The sequence below is a fragment of the Notamacropus eugenii genome, chromosome 2, assembly GCF_028372415.1.
Source record: "Notamacropus eugenii isolate mMacEug1 chromosome 2, mMacEug1.pri_v2, whole genome shotgun sequence".
Classification (NCBI taxonomy): Eukaryota; Metazoa; Chordata; class Mammalia; order Diprotodontia; family Macropodidae; genus Notamacropus; species Notamacropus eugenii.
The window spans coordinates 57,432,324-57,447,822 of record NC_092873.1 but is presented as its reverse complement, the minus strand read 5'-3'; the positions used below and the strand labels follow the sequence as shown (position 1 = coordinate 57,447,822).

Here is a 15,499-nt window from a genome sequence, read left to right as displayed (position 1 = left end):
TTCCTCAGAAATGTCACTAGTCCCCATGACTCAGTGTAGATTCAACTCAATCCCAGAACAGTTTTAACAGTGATTTTATGCCAGAAAAGCAAAGATACAACAGAGAGAATCCCTTCTCATTCTCTCAGGGGCGGAAATAACATGCAAGGACACAACAGAAGTAAGGCCCTTCTAGAGGGTAGGACCCTAGCAGTGGGGAAGGCCCACAAGGAGAGTCAGGAAAGGCCTGGGTGGGGCAGCACTCGAGTGGAGTTCCTCACCATTACCTATAAGGGCACCCCAGGACCAATCTTCCCGTTTCTCTCCCAAGCCTCCAGCCTCTCCTCAGTCTGTGATCCAATCACCTCGGCCTTATTTCCTGCCCTTGAATTTTGCTTTGCCCATTCCTTTGGGTACATGCACACATGCACGCGCACACATGCACACATGCGCATGCATATACACATGCACGCATGCACACACAATGTACACACATTCCTACATCCACACATATACACACGCACACACATGCATGCACACATGCATACACATACATATACACATGCATGCACATATACACATGCACATACACACTTAATACATGAGAAGGAGCATAGCCTAACAGATAGCCTCAAAGCCAGGAACAATGAGGTTCAATTCCTGCCCCTAAACTTCCTGGCTGTGAGATCCTGGGCAAGTCACAGTCTCTGAGTGCTCTGAAGGACTAACTCTCTGAGAGTAAGAGCCACAGAAGAGGTGCTGCCCTGCCTGGTGGAGGGAGTTTCTCCATCTGGGAATTCCCTAGGGTAAGGGAATCACAAGCCCCTGTGCCAGTCCCTCTCTCACTTCCCATGGATGACGGTCACCTCTGCCATTCAGTTCGACCCTGCTTTCCTCTCTTCCATCTTTGGAATGACTGCATCTCTCTTGCTCCTCCCCACCCCCTGCTCGTGGGGCTGAGGAATCCAGGGGGGAGGGGAGGGAGGACAAGAGAGCCAAGAAGCCGCCGGGTACCAGGGCACCGGGCATTGTTCTTTTGATCTTTATTTAGCTCCAACTAAATATGCCACATGACTCAGTCAGATAAATAAGTAAACAGCCTTTCCACAGACTGCCAAAGCCAGAGGTCTGCTCCCTGGAGCTGTTTTGTACACATCCCACAGGGGCCATTAGGATGGCTAAAATACAAATGCACTGGAAGCCTGAACTCACTCTGCCATCACGCATTTTCTCAAACAGATGTCAAAATGAAAAGCAGCTCTACAAAAGGCTCTGAAATTTGAGGGGGGGGGGGGGGGCCTCTTATTCCCCAAAGACTGGGCACTGCGGGTGATGTCGGTCCAGAATGACTCTAAAGAATCCCAATCTTTCTCAAATGAAGAACCTGGGTTCAAATCCAAACTTGGCACCATTATAAGAAAGTCCATGCCCACCTTTGCGCCTCAGTTTCCTCCTCCATAACATGAGGGATAGGATGGGCCAGATGAACTCAAATGTCCTTTCCAATTCTAAATCCGTGATAATCCCGATTATCCTCCCCTTAGTCCACCTTTCAGAACAACTTAGACTCGTGCCCTTCACCCCAGCTGACCTCCTTTCTCTGTTCCAGTTGGCCCCTTCTCTCCCTCTTTTCTCTCCTCTACAGTTATTAATATGAAACAGCTTAAAATGCAGGAAAAACAAGCTTCTGGCCAGGGATGAAAGGTGTTTCTCAAGGGCTGGAAAGAAAGGTTGTATCTGGCATCTAAAAAGTCTAATAGGAGGATTACAAATTTGGAGCTGGAAGGACTTTAGGTTCTAGTCCAGGGGTAAGGAACCTATGGCCTCAATGCTGCATGTGGCCCTCTAGATCCTCAAGTACGGCCCTTTGACTGAATCCAAACTTCACAGAACAAGTCCCCTTAATGAAAGGATTTGTTCTGTAAAACTTGGACTTGGTCACAAGGCTGCACCCCAAGGACCTAGTCCCTCCTCTTCACTTCATTGATGAGTAAGCTAAGGCCTGGCAGCTGGGTGGCACCATAGTGCATAGAGCAGTGAACCATTTTAGTCAATAAGACTCAATTTCTGGAGTTCAAATCCAACCTCTGACACTTACTAGCTGTGTGAGCCTGGGCAAGTCACCTAATCCTGTTTGCCTCAGTTTCCTCATCTGTAAGATGAGCTGGAGAAGGAAATAGCAAACCACTCCTGTATTGCTGCCAAGAAAACACCCGATGGGGTCATGGAGACTCAGATGCCTGAAAAACTACTGCACATCAACGAAAATGAGCCTGTGATTATAGGAGTACTAAGTAGCAAGAAGGGACCTCTGAGATCATGGAAGCCAACACCTTCATTTACAGATGAAGGAACTGAGACTCAGAGAAGGAGGAGGGGGTTTATCCAAGATCGCCCAAGGACATACAGGGTCTGACCTGGGGTCTTAAGCTCCAAGTCCAGCACTCCTCGAACTAAACTCTGCTGCCTCCCCAAGGGGGCTTTGAACTGAACAGGATGGGGGAAGGCTGAAATGATAGATTTATATGCCCAAGCAAGCTCGGCACCAGAGAGAGTTGTTACAACGTAGGCGAAAGAAAAGAAGCAAACTAGCCAGCAATTCACGGAAGAGAAAATCCAAGAGAGGAGCCAGCAATAAAATCCAGGTCTCAAATGTCTCCACCAAACTGTGCAATGAGTAATGGTAGGTAAATTTAGCATCAGACACATCACAGAGACACGATGAGATGAAAGCCATGACTGGATTATGGCTCAGGCGATACTTAATTAATGAGGAGCAGATCTGTTCAGTGGAAGATTGCTACAAATCACAAAGAATGAGAGAAATACAAAATCAAGGCAATGGCGCATGTTGGAGGGGCTGTGGAAAGGCAGGCACACACCCCTATGGCTAGTCCATGATTCTGAGAAGCAATGTAGAATTGTGCTAAGAAAAGGGGGGAAAAGGCTACCTCCTCTGACACAGAGGCACCGCATGGACCGTGAACCCAAGGGTGTCAAAAACAGAAGAAAAAAAAGAATCCCACATATACCAAAATATTTCTAGTGCCACTTTTGTGGTTGTGGAGAGCTAGAGACAAAGTCCATGCCAACTGATTGAGGATGTCTGCAACAAGCTGAGGTCCATGAGTGTGAAGAATGTCACTATGCCTTGAGAATCAAAATATATGCAGAACAGGGAGAGGCATGGGAAGGTTTATATGAACTGATGCAAAGTAAATGGAACCAGGGAAACAATATACACAATGGAAACAGAAAGAACCACAAAAATCCAAAGTGAAATTATAATGATCAAGCTTAACCCCAAAGAAGAAATATGACAACTTTCTTCCCCTCCACTTCTAGGGGTGGGGGACTATGGGTTCTGAACACTGAATATAACATAAGCCTTAATTGATGTGTGAGTTAAGTTTTGCTAAACTGCCCTCTCCCCCCTTTTCTTTTTTGGTTTTTGGTTTAGGTGGCTTTATCAGTGGATAGAACACAGTAGAGGAGTCAAATTCAAATCCAGCCTCAGACACTTACTAAATTTGAAAATCTGAGAAAATCTAACCACTATCTGCCTCAGTTTCCTTCATCTGAAAAACAGGGGTAAAAATAGTACTTACCTACCTCTCAAAGTTGTTGTAAGGATAAAATGAGGTGATAATTGTAAAGCGCTTTGCAACCTGAAAGCATTCTGTAAACACCAGATGTGTTATTATAAGGAATGGTTGGAAACAGTGGAATTAGAGAATGAAGGTGATGTTAATTTACAAAGGGGGAAGTGTGTGTGTGTGTGTGTGTGTGTGTGTGTGTGTGTGTGTGTGTGTGTGTTGTGGAGGAAGGGGAAGCACAGGATTCAGCCTTAATTTATCTTCAGCGTCTTCTGTTCTTTTCTGATTCGATTCATATTCTTCGTGGCCTAAAGAAAACCAGCACCTTCCTTAAGACAAGGCATCCCTCACTACAATCTTCAGTATCCGATGCTCCTTCTCTTATGTCCCTGGACACCCTAGGCCAGGAAGAAGAATTGGCAGTCTTCCTGTTCTGCTTTCCTGCCATTTCCAGACCCTCCCTGCTGGACACCATCACTTAGCAACCTCTCCTCCTCTGCTGCTCAGACCATCTGTCTATGTCAGCCAGTGGAGATCCTCACTGCTGGGGTCCGGAGAGGTCACTCCTTCTCCCTCTTTTCTCAATACCTACCAGGTCCTTCTCATCAAGTCATTCCTTGCCTTCCTTGTTACATATTTCAATATATAAATGGACTCACTCACAATTCTCTTGGCCTCCTGATCCATTGTGCCCTACAGCTTTCCTCTATCACAGCTGCCCTCAGCAGTGGACTGCGTCAGCTCTAGTACTGAGAACTTGAAAATGCCCTTCTCTACTCAGAGTCTAGCCTTCTGTCTCCTAAACTGCACTGTTCAGTCCTGCTCCCCACCCCCCACTTCATTCTCCTTCTTCTGGCTTCACTTTCCTCCCTTTATTATTTATAACTAACATATAGATTTTTAAAAATTCATTATTTCTTTATTTTTAACATTCACTTTCCAAATTCCAGTTCCGAATTCTCTCCTTCCCTCCAGTCCCTCCCCCTCCCATTAAGGAGATGAGCAACATAATAGCCATGTCACTGGCATATAATTGACACTTCCCACAATACACTGTCCTTCAGCCTTGCCTCCCTTTCCTAGTACACAGCAGTCACAGCTGCCAGAGAAGCACCAGGTTCAAACTCCTTCTCAGTTCCCAGGATCAAACAAGAATAGATTGAGACCTGGAAAGCATCTTAGAAGCCACTGAGTCTGAGCCCTTATTTTATGAATGAGGAAACTGAGGACGAGAGAGGTTAAGTCACTTATGCTAAGAATTGCCTGGGTCCCTGTCTTTCTGACACTATGGCCAGTGCCCACCCTATCTGCCGTCCCATGGTGTCTCAAGGCATACTCTCTCATTTCTTTCTCTTCACTGCCAGAGGAAACAACAACTCTGCACTGAACAGGGCATAGATTCGCATGATCTAATTTCAACTCCTCCTTCACTGCTGTGTGACAAAAGTGTTCTTCACTGACTAGCTCCATCCAAGCTCCTCAGTGGCTGTTCTAAGGCTTCCTTCCATCTTTCCTCGAGATACCAATGCCTCTCCCAATCGCCTGCTCTCAGTAGGTATCTGAACTTCCCACTTACTAAGAAAGTAGAAGGATGAGCTCCCTCTTCTTTACCTTAGGTCCCCAAATCCTCCAATACCCCCATCCATCCCATCCTCCTTTATTCTCTTAGGAAGAGACTTACTCCTCCCCAGATCTCACTCCCTCCTTGTCTCATCTGATGGTCTTTTGCTCAGTCTTCATCCACCTGGCCTTCTCTGGAACTTTCAAGACTTTCCATCCCCGGCACTACTTTCTCCTGGTTTCCCTCTTATCGATGTGATCACCCTTCCTCATCTCCTTTGCTGATTCATCATCCGGATCCTGTCACTTAGCATGAGTATTCCCCAGGCTTTGCTTCTTTCATTTGCTCTTCTCCCTCTCTGTGGACGACTGCCAGGCCCATAACATGAGCCCTAATCTCTCTTCCAAACTCCAGGAATGCATCCCCAAGTGCCCAGTGGCTCCTCAGTCCTGCAGGTATGACCAACCATCCCTGTCCTGAACAGAACTCATGATCTCCTCCACCAAACCCCTCCCTCTGCCAGACTCACCTGTTTCTGTTACAGGCACCGCTATCCTCATAGTTACCCAGTTCAAAACCTTGGAGTGATCCCTGACTCTTTTTTCTTCAGTATCTCCTGTATCCAAACAGTTTCTGAGTCTCACCAGTTCTAGAGTCAGCAGGGAGTAGTGAAGAGAGCTCTGGCCTCAGAGTAAGGAAAATCCAACTATTTACCATTCCCTCTGTCTGGGATCACACACATACCACACACACACACACACACACGCACACACCATACACACACAGACACCCCCCCACACACACAGACACAGACACACACACACCCTCTGCCACTTCTCAGAAGCATTTTCTTTGGAGAAGTACTCCCTTCCTTCAATTTTCCTCATACTACATTTGTTTGTGCACATATTCTATCACAATCCTCCACCTGCCAGTAGAGGGGTGAGCTTCTGGAGCACAAAGAATATTTCTGTTTCTCTCTGTCTCTGTCTCTGTCTGTCTGTCTCTCTCTCTATCTGTCTCTCTCTCACTCTCTGTCTCTGTCTGTTTCTCACTCTCTCTCTCTATCTCTGTCTGTCTCTCACTCTCTCTGTCTCTCTGTCTGTCTGTCTGTCTGTCTCTCTCTCTCCCTCTCATAGCAGAATCTTTACAACCATGTCATTAAATTGAAGATCTACCCATGTGAAGAAACCTAGAAACTGAGGAAGAGAACCACTGTGGAAAACACTCAGGTGAAGATCAATGGGGGCTGATATTATCAGTGGAGTGTACTACAGACCAGCTGGGAAGAAAGAGGAAGAGAGGAGCTGGGGAAGCAGATCACAGGATGGAATCATGGAGCCATGACCGAGCTGTGACTGGGGACTTCAATTATCTGTCCATCCCCAGGACACAGCAGATAATCATTTTGTGATTTGCTTTAATGTTTTCATCTTTCAAAAGGCTGAATGAATCTGTTCAAAGAAATAAGTAAATAAAATATGTGTATGAGAGATAGATCTGAGGCTGACACCGTCCCATAAGAATAGCATGAGGTATACTAAAACTCTAAAGCTGAAGAAAGTTAATGACCTCAAAGGGTGGGGAGGTGGGGCTTGAGCTATACTGGGGAAAAGTGGAGGGTCCAAGGAGGCATAGGACAAGTGCTCAGGGTGGAGAGGACACTGATGATCGAGGCGGAGGAGAAGGCAGAACTGCTCAATTCACATTTTGCTTCTGTTTTCCCTGCCAAGGATAGGACAAAAGTAGATAATAGGGAGGTGATGTTTAAGACAAGTAGACAGACAGAAAGGGAGCACCTAGCTACCCTTAATGAATTCAAGGCACCAGTTACTGAAAAAACTGACAATACTATTTTTGAGTCACTGTCCGTTACCTTAGAAAGGTCATGGAGGATCAAAGAAGACCCACAAGGCTTGAGGAAGGTTAAGGTACCAATTTTTTTTAAAAAAGGAGAAAATAGAGTCTGAAAATTATAGACCATTGAGGTTGACTTCAAATACTGGAAACATTCAAGAACTTATTATAAAGGGATGGTTAGCAAACATTTAGAAAAGGAAGGAGTGACCACAAAGAACATGGCTTAATCAAGGCCAGGTCATGCCAGACTAACTTTATTACCTTTTTTAAAAGGGGAGATTAGGAAATGCCATCAAGTCTACTTAGACTTTTTCAAAGCCTCTGATAATTTCTCATGCCATCCTAATGAAAAAAATGAAGAGATGGTAGTACATCTGAAAAAGATTTAGGGGTTTGAGTGGGCCAGCAGACTCAGTACGTCAGCAGTCTGATATAGCAGTTGAAAAGGAAAAAAGGAAAGAATTTCTAAGCACCAGATCTGTCCCAAAGTGGCAATGGGCTGCCTCTGGGAACAGTGGATTCCCCTCTCACTAGGTCTTCAAGCCAAGGCCAGAAGGTGACTTGTTGGAAATGTTGCCAAGAGGCTTTCTGCCCCAGTAACAAGTGGCCCAGCTCATCTATGAGGTCCCTACTGCGCCCAAGCTTGTGTGGCTCTTTCTCTCCTTTCACACAGACTTTGTCCTTTGAGGTAGAAGCTGAATCACATGCTTTTGGATGGGGAACAATTCAGGAATCTAGAAATGCTCCAAACAGAAATCCATAGCCTCCAGTATCACCACCATCCTATACATTCCTCCCTACCCAGAAATCTTTTCCACTACCATGGCCAATTTCTATTGTCTCTGGTGTACTGAAGTCTGCCTAGCCAGAAAGGACAGTAGCTCTGGCTTGGCATGGCTTGGCACAACCCATTGAACATTGTGAGCCTGTCAAATGTATACCGGGCAGTGCCAGCCCTTACTGCTAGCATGAACCAGGGGCCTGGCACTGCCAAACTGTCCCAGTGAGTCTCGGTACAGGGAATGTTTTGCTTTAAAAGGGCTGGCCACATGTGCTTTGGCTTCTAGGAATGAAAGGAATTTTTCCACTTTCAAAGAAAAACAAAATAAGGCACCAGGTTGTTGGCTAAAGGGAAAGGGTTCTCAACCTCTGGTCCATCCAAATTCAGGGGGCCAAAGGTCTCAATGAATTCAGCAGAAAGGGGAGGTGTGTCAGAGCACTTTCAGAGTCATAGGAGGGATGGGCAGAAGACCTCATTGCCAGCAGCCCCACCTATCCCTTGCCTTTGGGCGTGCCCAAGACCAAGCTAAAGTACATGGGGTGGTGGCAGCCGAGGAAGCTGAAACACGCCCCAGGCAGCCACGTGGCCACATCTTATGATGTGGGATTCTTTTCAAATTAGGAGAAGGAGCAAACATGAACTCCTATGAGCCAGGTGAAGGAAGTGACAAGCTGTGTCTTCCATTATGAATACACTAGACAGAGACTGCTAGGCGGTACACTGGAATCAGGAGGACCTGAGTTCAAAGCTGTATGGCCTTGGGCAAGTCACTTAATTCTGACTGCCTCAAAAAAACTAACAAAACCAAAAACACACTGGACATATGGGGCCCAATAGAGAAAAAACTAGGTACCCCCCTCCCCTGTATCTAGAATTTTATCAGCTCTGAGGCTTACTAGTCATGTGACCTTGGGCAAATCAATTCCAGTCCCTGGGTCTCAGTTTCCCTATCTATAAAATAACAGGATTGGGCTTTATGCTCTATCACACTCACCTACCTAAACAAGACTAATCCAGATTCTCTGAGGTATTAACACAATCTTCCTCTTGAAATTTCTTTGTATCATTCTGTATGGATTTTTTGTTTTTTTTTTATACACAGTATTCTCCTTTAAAGACAGGAAGTACTCAGTGTCATCGTATTCACACACCAAACAGAGTATCTGGAACCTAGTGGTGCTACAGAGATGCTTCTTGGCTGATGGACGGTAAGCCCTTTGAGGGCAGGGGCTGTTTCACTGTCTTTGTGCCTGAGCACCCAGCACATCTCCCGGGGGTTGGATGAGGGTTTCTGGTTTGGTTGACAGATCTGTGTACATGCTGTATGCTCCCAGGAGAATATAAGCTGGGGGATAGGGAAGGGGACAGAAGGGGAAACGACCTGGGGAGGAGGGAAGGATCTGTTTGATTTTTGCCTTTCTATAGCCTCTAAGGGCCTAGCATAGTACCAGGGATGAAATGATTGAAAAACACCACCCTTTCCTTGGTGAAGATCTACTGAGAAGCCTGACTTCATGGACCTGACCTGTCCCAGAAGACCTTGAGAGGTTCTATCTCAAGTTCTTCCTGCATGATGGTTCACTCAAACATTTGTCAGCATCTCCTTGATCCCAGGTGTCTCCTAACCAGTCTCAGAGAATGGCTCAAGGAATTTCTCAGTACAGGGTCTCCAGGCCCATCTCTTTCAGGCCCTTTAAAAAGCCTCTAGTGAACAATCTACAACGTATGCAGTATGTATACACAGACACTATCCTAACGGGAGAAAAGAAGCAAAGTTCCTCCTCCTGCTTTGTGCCAGTTCATGCCAGAAAGCCATGAATGCCAGAAGCCCCTGGTAACCACAGAGATGGACAGCAGACAAACACAGAGGCAGGTCAGATTGGCCAAGCTACCAAGAAGCCCACAGTCCTCCTTTTTTTAATCAGAAGAAAGAAGGTAAGAGCTTGCCTGACATGAGAGATCTGGGGGAGATGCTCAGGACTGACAAGGAAATGAGCCAGGAGGGCAAGTTTCAAGGTCAAGGCTTTTGTTTTCTAAGTGAATGGCTCAGATGCTAAAATGGAAATCTCAGCATCAAGCTTTGGGATTTAAACTCTCCAGAGGGAACGTAAGTAACATTTATATTGGCAAGGGTCAGCCACCTCCGGCTGGGTCTGGCCCATGGACTGTATAGTTTGCTGACCCCTAGCCTGGTGGAGAGTGGATCTTGGAGCATGGAGGACTGAGGTTCAAGTCTGGTCTCTGACACATACTGGCTGTGTGACTCTGGCTAAGTCACTTACCCTCTTAGTGTTCTAAGACTAGAAGATGCTGCCATACACTGGTAAAGGGCATTTCTTTACCAGCAAAATCCCTAAACTGACACATCACAGGTCAAACTAAAGAAAAAACATTAACATGTGCTGGTCACTAGAAACACAAAGGAGGGGAAAAAACCTTGCTCTCACACTTACTTTCTACTGCTTAGGAGAATTTATTTTATGATATTGCAGGATGCCATTCATAGGCTCATCAACCTGGAAAGAAAAGGGACCTTGGAGGCAGCCAAGTTTTATCCCTTCACTTTACAGATAAGGAAACAAGCGTTTTCCCAGGGCCACACATAGCTAGTGTCTGAGGCACATCTTTCTAAGAATGGCACTGTTTTAGGAGGCACAACTGATAGATAATTGGGCCTGGAGTTAGGAAGACCTAAGTTCAATTTCGACCTCAAGCATTTACTAGCTTTGTGACCCTGGGCAAGTCACTTAACCTGTTTGCCTCAGTTTCCTCAAAAGTAAAATGGCAATAATAATTGCACCCACTTCCCAGAGGATTCAAAGAGATGTCTGTAAATGGCTTAGCATACCACAGGCATTATATAAATGCTTATTTCCTCCCCTTCCCTCCCTCTTTAAATTCGGATTTCAATTTGTTCCCATTCCTTGCTTGGCCAGGTTCATTCATTGTCCTGGTCCCTCAAATGCAGACACAGCTGAGCAGAAGAAGGGCTGCTCTCCACATCCTTACATTCATAGGAACCTGAGTGCCACCTGGCCTCATTTGCTCACTGACCCTTCCAACCTGAGTATCCTCAGACCTTGATCCTACACAGAAGGAAAGAGAGGAGAGAAGGCTCCCTCAGTACAGTGTGAGATGGCACAAAGAGACCTGGGTGCAAATTCTCCCTGTTGCTTCCTACCTGTATGACCTCAAACAAATGACTTTCACCTCCCTGAGCTTCACTTTCCCCATCTCTAAAATTAGGGGGTCAGATTGCATGGTCCCAGAGGAACCTTTCAACTCTAAGTCTTTGTTCCCATGATCCTATGATGCTTCCCCTCTCTGAAGCTCAGTTTCCCCATCTACAAACCGAGGGGGTCAAATTATATAGCCTCCGAGGTCCCTTCCAGTATATGGTTCCATGATCCACCCCTGAAATATTCAAACCTACTTTATTGTTACTTAAGCTCTAGCTCTCCCCTTTGTCCTGATAAGTAAGAGGAAGACACTTCCATTACTCAGACTTGACAGCCCTTTCCCACAAACTTGCCTCACTCAGGGTATTAGAGGGGACAGGGCGATGTGCAAAATCCAGCAGTTTAGGGGCAGGGGGGATGGGCAGGAGAGGCCCTGCAGAAGAGTTCCCGCAGTTCTTGTCTGATTCTTAATATCATATAGGATGCTGAGGAAGCCTGGAGTGGTTTTTGCCATAGTGCTCCCAGAAGAAGGCCAGATATCTACCCCACGGCTCATTCTCTCACTGGAAGCCAGAAACCCCACCCATCAAATACATGCCAGACTCCTCTAAACCAAAAACAAAACTCAAAAAAAAAAAAAAAGCCCCAACAGATGCCCTTTCTGGAACCTAGAGACCGTGGTTTCCCAAGCCCCGTGCCCACAGCCCCAGCCCAGCAAAGCTGATGATTCCCCCAAAGCTGAGGGAGGGCGAAGGGCTGGAGCGTAAGGAGGTGATACCAGGCAGAGCCAAGTACCACCCTGGGCCCCACACCCTCACTCTCAACAGCAACAGACAAGCCATTTATAAAAATAATTTTAGATGGTAGAAATATGCCCCGGGGGAGGGGCATGGTCTGCCTCTGCTTCTCTCCCTACCAGAAGGAAGCTGCTTCCCCGGCCAGAGCTCCCCCAGCCCCACGCGGGCTGCACGCTAGGACGCCCGGGCCCTTCCGAGGGTCCAGGCCCCGGGAGGTTCTGAGAGGGTGGGGGTCCCGCCCGGGATCCCAGCGAGCCCTTTCCGGCACCAGGGGAGGCTGGCATACGCAGAGCAGGCTCTGCCCGCCCCGGCCGCCTGCAAGGGCTCCTGGGGGATCCCGGCCAGGCGGAAGCACTCAGGGCACCGGGCAGGCCTGGCCCACAAGCTGTCAGACGCAGCCTCCCTCCCCGCCCCCACCCTGGGCAGCGGGCAGGGGCAGCCGGCCGAGCCTGCCACCGCCTCGTGTCCCGACAAGCCCCGGACACTTGCAGCAACCACCCCGGGCTCCAGGGCAAATCCGACCACACCCAGCCCAAGGAGCCCCAGAGCTGCGGGTCCGAGAGCCCGGGCTCCGCGGCAGCTAGCTACTGTCTGAGCTTCAGCCAGGCCCTCCCCGCCCTCCCGTCTGGGCCTCAGTTTCCCCCCGTAAAAGTGCCTCAAGCTTGGCCTGGCAGCCTCGAGCCGCACCAGCGAAGCCAAGGGCAGACGGGGGGCCTGGGGCCTGCCCTCCCCCTCGGGGGCCGGGTCCCCCTCCTACTCACGGCGGGGGCGTCGCTGCTGGTGTAGCGCAGCACGATGTGGAAGGGCTGGTGGGGCTGCAGCGCGCCGGGGAGGCTGATGGTCAGCGACGAGCCGTAGTCCGTGAAGGGCTCCACCCGGAAGAGCAGAGGGTGGCAGGGCCCCGGCGGCGCGCCCGGGAAAGTGGGCACGGGCGGCGGGGGGCTGGGCGCCGGAGGCGTCTCAGGGTCAGGCGGCTGGCCCTCCTCGCCGCAGGGTCCGAGCGCAGGGTCCGGCGGCTGGCCGGCGTCGCCGCAGGGTCCGAGCGCAGGATCAGGCGGCTGGCCCGCCTCGGGGCAGGGTCCGAGGGCAGGGTCCGGCGGCTGGCCGGCGTCGCCGCAGCGTCCCAGCGCAGGGTCCGGAGGCTGGCCGGCGTCGCCGCAGCGTCCCAGCGCAGGGTCCGGCGGCCCGCCCGCCTCGGGGCAGGGGCCGAGCGCAGGGTCCGGCGGCTCGGCGGGGTCCAGGCCGCGGGCCGGAGCCGCGTCGGGCGCGAAGGCGAAGGCGCAGGGCGGCTGGCCCGGCGCGGCGGGCCGGTAGGCGGCCGAGTGCAGGCGCACGGCGGGGTGCACGTCGAGCACGAGCGCCGGGGGCCCGGGCCGCAGCGCGCACAGCTCCAGCACCAGGCAGCCCGCCAGCTCCCGCGCGGCCGGCCGCAGCTCGAGCCCCAGCTGCAGATGGCGCAGGCGGAAGAGCTGCGAGCTGGCGGCCGAGGCCACGTCCGGGGCGGCCGCCGGGGCCGGCGCAGCAGAAGCGGCCGCAGCCGCCGCGGCCTCGGGCCCCGCGGACCCCGGCCCCTTGCGGCAGCAGCACGGGGCCGCCATGGGCCGGGGCCGGGGCCGGAGCCGGAGCCGGGGGCGCGCCCGGGGGGCGGGGGCCGGGGCCGAGGCCGGGGCCGGGGCCGGGCGGGCCGGAGCCGGGCCGGGGCCGGGGCCGGCGCTATGTGAAATCCATGGGCGGGCAGGGCCTTCCGGAGGGAGCCGGGGCCGGGCCGGGGCCGGGGCCGGGCGGGGCGGGGCGGGGCGGGGCTGGGGCGCGGGGAGGCCCGGGGGAAGGGGGGCTGGGGGCGGGGCGCGGGGCGGGCCCGCTGCCCGGCGGGGAGGAGGCCCGGGCTCTCGGGCCGCTCAGACAGTCCCAGGGAGTCTGGCGCGCGGACGTGGCTGGGGCCCCGGCTCCGGAGCCCCGCGCCCGATCTGCTCCCCTGGGGCCCTGCGCGCACGCCCGGGTGGGTGGGGGAGGGAAGGGAAGGAGAAGTGGTGGAGGCGAGAGGAGGAGGAGGAGGAAGGAGAAGAGAAGGGCCGGCCCCCGGGGAGGCGCGTCTGCCCGCCTGGCCCACTCCCCCGGCTCTGCGTTCCCCGACGGGCCCCGGGGATCGGGGGTCTCCAGGAGTGACAGCCGGGGCCCGAGAGCCAAGGGAGCTATGGGCTCTCTGGGCCTGAAAGGGTCCCTGCAAGCCACCTAGTGGCAGTCGGGTCTCCCAGGTGCCACCTGAGGACACACGTTCAAATCCCGGCCTGGCGGCTTCCTTAGCCAGGTAACCGGACGCCTGGGATCCGAGACGGAGCTTCCTCTGCGCTAAAATGAGGGCGCTGGACCCCTGACCATCTCGGACAGTCTGAGCAGACGCGCTCTGCTCCCCACGGTGGCAAACCTTGTCCTGACGTCAGTCTCACTTCAGGGGCTTGGGCTAAGATCCTTGGGGTCGTCTACTCCAGATCTTACTGGCCTTCCCTTTTACAGACGAGGCAGCTGAGGCAGAGAGAGAGGAAATGATTTCCCCAGCCAGACGCACAGCCAAGGAGCCTCCCGAGGGGGGCCTCCCGACCTTCAATCAGTCCTGGTTCTTCCCACCATACTGCTTCCCTTCCTCCTCCCTGCCCACCCCACTCACCACGACTGACAAGGTATTCAAAAACACCGAGCTCTTGGCTAGAAAAGTGCCATGGATTCCAGCAATCAGGCCGGTTTGGTTTTGTTCTATTTTCCCAATGTACAAAGGTCACACCATCTATGGCACCTCAGACATACTTTCTTTAAAGAGGCACAGCCTAACTCAGAGAGGTCTGGGTTTGGAGTCAGAAAGACTTGTCTGTCTCCTTTCAACTCTGAAATTCCTTAGGTGTGTAACCCTGGACAAATCTCTTCACCTCAGTGAGTGGCTCCATTTCTCATCTGAAAAATGAGGAAACTAAATCATCTCCCTTACAGAGCCAGACTCTAAACCCTCTTGTTGTTCAGTCAGTCCTGTCCTACTCTTCATGACCCCATTTGGTGTTTTCTTGGCAAAGATACTGGAATAGCTTGCCATTTCCTTCTCCAGATTGTTTTACAGATGAGGAAACTGAGGCACATAGGGTTAAGTGGCTTGCCCAGGGTCACCCAGATTTGAACTATTGAGAATTGGAGTCTTGTTTTGAAGTTCAGGTCAATTAGGATTAAAGACAGGATGTGGTCATGAATAAAGCTCTGGTCTCAAAGCCAAGAAGATGTGGATTGGAGCCCTATCTCTGACACATAATGACTGGGTGACTCAGGGCAAATTGCAACCTCTTGGGGTTCTGGTCCTCTATCTAAGGAAAGGGAATAAGTATTTCTTAAGAACTCACTATGTGCCAGGCAACAACCCTGTAAGGGGGGGGCTGTTATTATCCTTTCTCTACAAATGAGGAAACTGAGGCAGACAGATTACTTGATTTGCCTAGGGTCACACAGCTAAGAAATGTCAGGCTGGATTTGAACTCAGGTTGTCTTCATTCCAGGTCCAGTATTCTATTCACTGCACCACCAGCTGCTTCTAAGACTTTAATGTCTTTAACGTGCAGAAATGGTACTGACCTCCCTTGGTAGAGGGAGTCTCCTTCCCTGATGATACTTCCCTTGGCCAATGAAATTCCAGTTCTGTCCAGTCCCTTTCATGTGGGGAGACGTTGGGTCTCCAAGTCAAGGAGTCAAGGGAAAAGATACCTTTGATA

The 15,499-nt window shown here is 50.9% G+C and overlaps 1 protein-coding gene across 1 annotated transcript in view; it reads right to left on the bottom strand.

Moving 5' to 3' along the window:
• The window catches only part of RNPEPL1 (arginyl aminopeptidase like 1), a 34,108-nt gene extending 20,742 nt beyond the window's left edge, over nucleotides 1-13,366 (bottom strand). The window contains exon 1 of the mRNA XM_072640475.1: nucleotides 12,515-13,366. Within this exon, the coding sequence (XP_072496576.1) occupies nucleotides 12,515-13,351 (837 nt within the window). The 5' untranslated portion in view covers nucleotides 13,352-13,366. The remainder of the gene's footprint in view (nucleotides 1-12,514) is intronic.
• Between the last annotated feature and the right edge of the window lie 2,133 nt (nucleotides 13,367-15,499).